At 32.2% G+C, this 9059-nt stretch overlaps 1 protein-coding gene across 1 annotated transcript; it reads left to right on the top strand.

Annotated features, from left to right (window-relative positions):
- Positions 1 to 565: 565 nt before the first annotated feature.
- On the top strand, positions 566 to 7910 carry LOC114412583 (protein RAE1-like). The gene is made up of 11 exons (XM_028376536.1): positions 566 to 915; positions 1012 to 1098; positions 1429 to 1506; positions 1753 to 1946; positions 3221 to 3362; positions 4259 to 4339; positions 4557 to 4685; positions 4787 to 4864; positions 5333 to 5404; positions 7124 to 7204; positions 7560 to 7910. The coding sequence occupies exons 1-11, from the start codon at positions 865 to 867 to the stop codon at positions 7608 to 7610; spliced, it is 1044 nt and encodes a 347-aa protein (XP_028232337.1). The 5' UTR covers positions 566 to 864; the 3' UTR covers positions 7611 to 7910.
- Positions 7911 to 9059: the final 1149 nt, after the last annotated feature.

The raw sequence follows: 9059 nt of genomic DNA, 5'->3' as shown, positions 1-9059 counted from the left end.
TTTTGTTTTTCCTTGCAAAGGAAAAAGTCATATGACTTGCGTGCATGCATGACTGTGTGGTGGAGAAAAACCGTGAGGAGAAAAAGTGTTATAATGATAACTCTTAAATATGATGTGAACTATTTTTTTATAATAAAAATATATTGAAATATCTTTAAAAATATTTATTTAACAATTATTTAGCTTAAATGATAAGAATTAATATTTTTAGTATTTATGGCTTACAACTATGAAAAGGATAGATTAAAAGAGAAAAAGATCGAGAAAATATTTTATCACTTATTTTTTTAGCATGTTATCACTTATCTTATTTATCTTAATATTTTTTATTTTTGTTATCTTTTATTTTTCTTATCTTATCTTTTTTATCTTTATCATCTTTTATTTTAAATTTTTTATTTTTAAATTTTTATCTTATATAATATATTTATTTATATGTTATTTTAAAGAAAAGTTTAAAGTGAAAAAGAGAAAATCAGGGCCACATAAATCAAACCCTAACAATTATTTATTCAAGGACAAGTGATCATTTATCCTAAAAAATTACCAATATTATTAAAAGATATTGTAAAAAACCCTAAACGGTCTACTGAGCATTGGTCCACTACTCCCAAGTCCTAACCCCCTCTGCCAATTTCAACGGCGAACTCCCTCATTCCTCCGCTGCCATCTCCGTTCGACGCTCTATCTGATTAGCGGATAGCGAAAATCCTAAGCAAAATATTATACCGTGTTCTTTAGCGTGACCCACCTTCGTAAATAAAAACCCTATGCAACTGCACTATTCTCGTGTTCGCTTTAAATCAAACCGCTCATTCTCCTCAATCATACCTCAATCTCTCTCTCTTTCTCTTTCTGATCACAATGTCGACCTTTGGCGCCGCGGCGAATACGAATCCCAACAAATCCTACGAGGTAATGTTGTTCTTGAACGTGGAATCTGTCGCATACATTTTTTCGTTTTTTTTTTCTTTTTGTTTTTCTCTGAATAATGAAAATTGAAAATTTCAGGTAGCCCAACCACCCTCTGATTCTATTTCGAGTCTTTGTTTCAGTCCCAAGGCCAATTTCCTCGTCGCTACTTCATGGGACAACCAGGTTTCCCTTCTCTCGATTTTATTTTTCTTTTTTTGTTAATTTTTTGTTTATATATCAAATACTGAATACAGAACAAGAAACCAACCCATAGGATTGGGGCAGTGGTGCAAGGCCCCTCTGCATTCACATGGGGGGACACTCTATTTAGCGGGATAACCCATATTTGATTCCAATCATGTGTAAAATTCCCTTGGCGAGCGTTAGTCTTTGACCAAATGGGTTAGGAGACACCACCCGGGACTAAAAAATAAGAACAAGAAACCCTAAATACTAAACCTTCTTTATCACAAGTTTGTTCTTTTTCTGACAATGTCTCTAACTTGATGATAGGTGCGGTGTTGGGAGATAACAAGGAATGGGACTGTTGTCAACAGCACTCCCAAGGCTTCGATTTCTCATGAACAACCGGTAACGAATTTGGTTTTGAATTTGAATTCCAATATGTTTTATCAGAAAAAAAAGGGTTTTTGTTGTTTTTTGAGACTGAAGTGGCATTGATGCTGCACTTTTTTAAACCTAGGGGGCATTTGGTAGGGGAGAAATATTTAGTTTCCTAGGATTTGTAGATTGGGAATCTACATTTACCATGTTTGGTATCAATTTTAAAAAATGACATTCCCGATGTTTTGTTTTGTTTTGTTTTGTTGTTTGAAGGTTTTGTGCTCCGCTTGGAAGGATGATGGAACAACAGTTTTTTCTGGGGGCTGTGACAAGCAGGTCAAGATGTGGCCACTAACATCTGGTGGGCAGCCAATGACTGTTGCGATGCATGATGCTCCTGTGAAAGATATTGCGTGGATACCGGAGATGAATCTTTTAGCTTCTGGAAGCTGGGACAAGACCCTGAAGTATGCATGTTGATTCTTATTTTTTTTTTTGTTTACAGTGTAAAAAGGGTTTAGTGATGTTGTGTTACTGGTAAAAGTGTGAATTTAGAGTATGGTTACATTGTGTCTTTTCTAGCATGTATGAGCTAGGGCATGATAGAACCTGTGGTTCTGTTGTTGATGCAGAAAAGGATTTAGTAAGGGAAGAGGACTTGGAACTAAAAGGGACTACTATATGGAAGATATATTCTTGAAGAATAGCATGTTTGGTAATGTATTTATTTTGGAAAATAACCAGGGTTTCTTTCGGAAAGGTTGTAAAAAAATCAATTGTTTGTCCAAAATGAGGTGAACTAAATACTCACTAAGAGGGGGGCCCTGGATTGAGTTAGCTGAGGTGGCAGGTGGTTCATATTTTAGGGAAATGATTTAGGAGGCTGTGTGTGCATGGGAGAGGGTATATGAACATTGCAGTTTGTTAGGTTAGGTCATAGGTGTATAAATGGGAAAATAATATTTCTCCCTGAGGAGTGTGGGCTTTGGTCTTTCCTTTGTTGCTATAGAAGTGTATGTTTTTACAAGTTTTTAAAAGTCTCCCTAAACTATGATTGTATTCTGGGTTCCTATGAGGGCCCAATTCAGATGAACATCATTCTAGCCTGTAGACGAATCACAGAGCTTTTTAAAATGTGAAAGAAGTCAAAGAACATAACTCTACATTATGTGTATAAATTACATAAGCAAAATATAACATATTCTATGATCAGGTGAAAAAGTTTTTTTTGTGTTTGGGTCACAGAAACTACATCTGTTTGGGCCACACATTTCTGTTAATGTGTTGGTGAGGTGGCCGTTTATTGCATGCTCAATCGATATATTGTAGTGTGCTTGTGTTCATTTAGGATAGGAAGCATACAAATAAAAGAGTTGTGCTTATATCTAAAAAGTATATCTTAGAAAGGGTGGATTCATTTGGTTACACTTTCTGTCTTTTCATAAGTTGCTGAAAGAGAAGTGTCAATAGATGTAATAAAACCATTTTATGTGTCTTGCCAAATATTTAATTTATGACAAGAACCTTTCATGAGCTGTTTTCCTTTTGTTTTTATCTTTAATAGGAAGTTTATGATTGTCTATTTGGTAACACTGTGACACTTGCTATGAAAACTTCTAGAATTTTGGTAAAAAAATGGCATTTTCTGTACTAATTCCTTTTCTTGGTATCTGTCTGGCAGGTTATGTTGAAGTTTTAACTACTTAACAAATTGTTTTATGATTTATTTTCTTTATTTTAGGTATTGGGATACTAGGCAGTCAAATCCAGTGCATACTCAACAACTTCCTGATCGCTGTTATGCAATAACAGTGAAACATCCTCTGATGGTAGTGGGAACTGCGGATAGAAATCTGATTGTCTTCAACCTGCAAAGTCCTCAGGTGATATTTCATTTTTTCTAAAATCTTTTCATGTTGTTGCTTGTAACCTTGTATGCAATAATAGATTTGTTTCATTATGTAAATTATGATTTTTTTGCTCAAGAGAAGAAATTTCAACCAGAAATTCTATTACCAGTATCTAACTTGAGTAACATTAGTGCTACTGTGTAATTTTGTTAAATCTTGTGAAATGTGCATTATCTGTTTTTGCTCTTTGCAAGTGTAATCAGTGGTTTATATTTTATAAAATATAAGAACTTGGATAACAAACTATGATTTTTTACAATCCTTTTGATTCCTGCACTTTAGAAGTGCATGATCCATTTTAAAGGAACTGGATCCTGTTCAGCACCAGGAATGCATGCATTAAATTTTACTTAGTGTCTAACTATAAACTATCTTCATAACTAAACCAACACCATGGGGAGTACATTCTATCTCTTTAAGGAATAAGGAGTGAGCAAATAAGAGAAAATATAGAATTTATCACAGACGCCAAGGCTGCTTATTGAAGAAATCTAGAAAATATAAAGCAAAGTAATGAACTCATTGAACGTGTAACCCAAACTGAATATGAATGCCATATTTAACATTTTTTTTATTTGTATGGTTATATATGTATAATATATATATATATATATATATATATGTATGTATATATATATATATATATGTATATTTATTTATTTATATAGATAGATATTTTTTTTATCCAACTTTACTAGTCACTCACGTGATTTGTTTGTATTCATCTGTTCTACTCTTTCTGATTTTCCATGATTTTGACAAGGAGAAATTAAGAAGCATTGATTTCATGTTAACATTTGAGGGCTATTGATTCAAATAAATATCAATATTATATGTTTTTCTTCTAATTTATATTGAAATCCCAACAGACTGAATACAAGAGAATTGTATCTCCCCTGAAATATCAGACCAGATCTGTTGCTGCTTTTCCAGATCAACAAGGTTTTTTGGTATGTATTCAGCTCTCAATTACATTAATACTCTTGTAGAAGTCCTAATTGTTGCCTTCTTTATTTTATTTAATCTCATTACAGCTATGATATGGGGCAATTCTTATCACTATTGGTCAAATCCCTTGCTGTATATTCACTTAAAACATTATGTTTTGGCTCCAAAAATTCGAATTGCTGGCATTATGGAGTATTGACTATATTGTTTCTCTTGTAGGTTGGCTCCATAGAAGGAAGGGTTGGGGTACATCACCTGGATGATGCACAGCAAAACAAGAATTTTACTTTTAAATGCCACAGAGAGAACAATGAGATATATTCAGTCAACTCCTTAAATTTCCATCCGGTAGTACATGATATAATATCAAAATTACTTAAATGTATTTTCAAGTTGTGGATTTAATATTCTTTTATGTAATCTTATTTTGTTTATGTCTTTGCATTTAGGTACATCACACTTTTGCAACTGCTGGATCTGATGGTGCTTTTAATTTCTGGGATAAAGACAGTAAACAGAGACTCAAGGTTCCTGCTTTCTCTAATTAATACACTCTTCTCACCTGTCCTTTCCTTCTGAAACTGATCTTTGGAATTTCCAAAACATACTTGTGTTTTTTTTTTATTTTTTGTATTATGTAGAAGCTTTTGATTCTCTGTTTCATAGTAGGACCTATCTGTATGTATAGCTAAACACCTGGTAACCAAAATATTGTTGTTACTCTACTTTCTAGTCATTTTAATAATTTTTAAGGGGGGGAGTGGGGCACTTGGTCTCTATTTTGCCTGTTATCACTCAATGGAAAATGGAAGGATGAATCCCTTTATCCGATTTGGATGGTTGTGTTTCTTTTCGGGTTCTTAAAGCCCTGATTACTGTGTTGATCATGTATGAAGATCTTGAAAGTAATATGCTGTGTTCTATCTGCCTTAAATCCTTTTGAAGTATTTGTTGTTTATTGTCATTTGCTTATAAGATTTTAATATGTTTTTCAGGCTATGCAAAGGTGTAGTCAGCCCATACCTTGCAGTACATTTAATAATGATGGTTCCATATTTGCTTATGCGGTATGTTCCATTTGCTGTTTTCTCAAACCATACTTATTTACTTATGCAGTTTTATATTTTTTGCTTCATTTCTTATGACACTCGTCCATAAATAAGGAAACCTACATTTGTTGGTGTATAAGATCTGCATGAGATGCTTTTTTTGCCTCTATAATTGAAGTCACCTCTTCTCTTGCTCGCTCTCACTCTATGCTTTGTGCATGCATGACAAATATTATACAAACACGTACTGCAATGTCCCAACTTTAAACCATTTCTGATGTTAAATATTATGTTGTGGGGGGAAGCTTTTGCTGATAAAAAAAATGTTGTGGGGGGAAGCTTTATGATGCTTTTCAAAATGTTGATGATAAATATAGCAAGTTACATATTTACATCATAAGCAAATAACCAAGAGAGAAATGCTAGCAACACTTTTTTTAGTACACTGTTCATTATTTGGTGAACATCACATTAATTCCACTAAATATAGGGAGTAGGACCTGCATGTTTTAGTAGATTCCATGTGAATTTCCGTGTATTATGTTTTACAAACATTAAGAAATAAATTGTTTATATGTGCTATCAGTTCCTAGTTATAAAATGGATTGTCAAAGTATTTCAAAATATTGATTCATATATATCAATGTGCCCCCATTTTGTTAAAAAACTTCATGCTTGTTATTTTCATTTCTTGAATGGATTCTCAATCCTTGTCCCTCTACCTCCTGTTCCATGCTTGTCCTAGTCATTTTTCAAAATTAATTATAAGGGATTGGGAGTTAGTTATTATGATGCTCTCCATAGAAGGCACAGTTGGGTGTGTTTGGTTTAGAGGATGGAGATAGAGAGGATGGAAATAGAAGAGAAAATTTTGAATTGAAGTAGAGTGAAAAAGGTGTGGGTCCCACAAAAAAAGTACAAAATTTCTCCAATATTATTTTCTCTTCATTCTGAACACACCCTTAAATATGCTTATCAGTGTAGTCAATTTGACCATTGGTTCAAGTGTCAAGGAGCTTGGTTCTCCTTAAGTAAAAAGTCTTGGGTTCAAATTTTGTGAACGGATAAAATAGGCACTGGGGTCTGGGAGGACTTTGCCTGTTTAAACAAATCCACCTAGTTCAACTCAGTTGTCATGATTAGTCAAATGCCCAAAGTGGCTCTTGGATGCTAAGGGTTTAGGACCCAAAAGAAATTGATTAATTCAGTCCTTGAATTTAAATTGATAAATTGAATGTTCAATACTTAAGCCAACAGATTAGTCAGTTGCCAAAGTTGCTTTTAAATGTTCAATACTTATAATTCATATAAATTTTTTCCTCTTTAAGCCAACATATTATGTATGCTACTAAAATTGATGTTGGGAAAAGGATGAGGTATTGACTTGTGTATTGAAAATTTAAAATGTTAATTGTTGAATTTAAGGACTTTATTGAGAATGTGTGCATATTCTCGTCTCCCTTTTGAGTGTGTAGCACACAATGCAGGTGTCTTTAAAACAGTATGAAATGAATTGCCAAAATCTCATCTGCCACATGATGTTTAGGGTTAAATTGTCAGTTTTATGCATATAGTATGCGGCTTATGCTTAACTCCATTTTAAGTTTTGTGAGTTTCATTCTTCAATTTCATGAACTTGCTTAAAAAATATGTAAAGTTAGTTTGTTTTTTGTGGACACATTGACGTGACCCTTTCTGTTTAATTATTTGGCTCTGAAACCTTGTTCATTTCTGTAGGTTTGTTATGATTGGAGCAAAGGTGCAGAAAATCACAATCCAGCTACAGCAAAGAACTACATATATTTGCACTTACCACAGGTATGCTTCTGTATACGACATGCATGTTTAAGTAAGACTAGTAACCTTTCCAGTTCCCATGAACATATTTAACAACTCATTGAATGCGGCTGAACTAACGAAACAGAATGGGAACAATTGTTATTCTTTCATTTGGAATACAATTAAATAATGATTGATATGCTTCATCATAAGATTTTACTTGTCTCTTCATCTCTTGAACAACCTGCATTTAAAGAGGGTACACCAAATAAGAAATCAAGCAGAGGGCTAAGGGCTGCTTCATTCGTGTCGTGTTCATATTTACTAGTGTTTATTCCATTTTTTCCATTCAACAATGAGAATTTAGGAGTAACCTTTTTTCACATGTGAACAGGAGTCTGAGGTTAAAGGCAAGCCACGAGCTGGAGCAACGGGTAGAAAGTGAAATTTCGTGCTGAAGATCCATTTTGTTTTGGTGCAGAGAGATTTTGAAACTGGAATTAAAAGATCGGTCATTTAATGTTTTTTTTATAGAACAGCTATAATGAGAAGATTGTAATTCTTACTTTGATTTTTTTATTCTAAAATTTTATCTTTAGGTTTACCCAATTTTCTATTAGGCTGTTGCTTATTTTATCTTTTACAGTTTATGTTGATGGGTCATGATATCTTACCCTCTATTTGTTACGGATTAAATACAGTAGAAATAAAGAAGAGGATGAGGAAATAGAGTGGAGAGATAAAACTCATCTTGTCTGGTATTTAATAAAATAGTATGGAAATAAATAAATAGATTGTGACAAAAAATTTCACTGTTAGAGGGTAAAAATGCAGTCGATATGTGGAGAGTATAAATTGGGAGAGGTGAGGAGAGATGAGATAGTATTTTTTTTTTAATTTCTTTTTCTCTTTCTCCCAACAATTTTTAATTTTTGCTGAATAATGAAAATCTACTTTATTTTCAATTTATTATATTCTTTTATTTCTATTCATCCTATTTCTTTTTTTCTTACTAAACTCATCTACATAATTGCTTCCATAGGAAAGTGAGAATCTTATTTATTTTATTTTATTTTAAGAAAGTTAATGTGGTTAAAATATCACATTTATTTTATTAAATTATTTGTTATGATAATTAAATTAAGAATATTTTATAACTAATTAAATAAATTTTATTTATCCTTAGTAATCATGATTCTTAACAATCATATTCTGAGTATGATTTTTTTTAATCAAACACCTTAATGATAAAATGTCTCATCATGTTTATGTTTGTACTTTGTAGGCCAATCCTGTTTGCTATTGGTTGCGCGTATTTTGAGTTTGGCCTTTAACGTGTAATGTATACGTTCATTTGTACTTTGTACGTTCATTTTGTGTTTGTGTATGTTTGGCCGAAAGATCGTAGCTCAGCTGTTAGCCTGTTAGCATATATACTTCCATGTTTCGTATGCTTGGATTAACCGGTAGTAAAATTGATTTTGAATGAAATTAATTTTATATAATTAATTTTGATTAAAATTAATTCTAAAATATGATTTATATTTGGATGTTTTATTATAAAATAAAGTTAAAAATAAAATTCAATATAATTTTTTTATATTAAATGCAAAAATTAATCTAAGCTGCTTCAACCTAAAATTAATTTTGAACACAATTAATTTTAAATTTTTTTCTAGCATGAAATCAAACATATGGAAAAAAATATCTGAAACAATTTTAAACTCAATCAATTCTTGAATATGAAATCAAATACCTAAGTGAATATTGGAATTAGTGGAATTAATATACGTAACACGTACCATCTTTTAAGGACTCATTTAGTGGTCACGGTACTATACGCTAGGATACAATATTGAGAGTAGGATAAAGACAAGATAACATAATAAGCTAT

Source organism: Glycine soja, chromosome 1 (assembly GCF_004193775.1).
Source record: "Glycine soja cultivar W05 chromosome 1, ASM419377v2, whole genome shotgun sequence".
In the NCBI taxonomy this organism is placed as follows: Eukaryota; Viridiplantae; Streptophyta; class Magnoliopsida; order Fabales; family Fabaceae; genus Glycine; species Glycine soja.
Note: the sequence above shows the minus strand (reverse complement) of the source record. Positions and strands in the feature narration are given on the sequence as shown.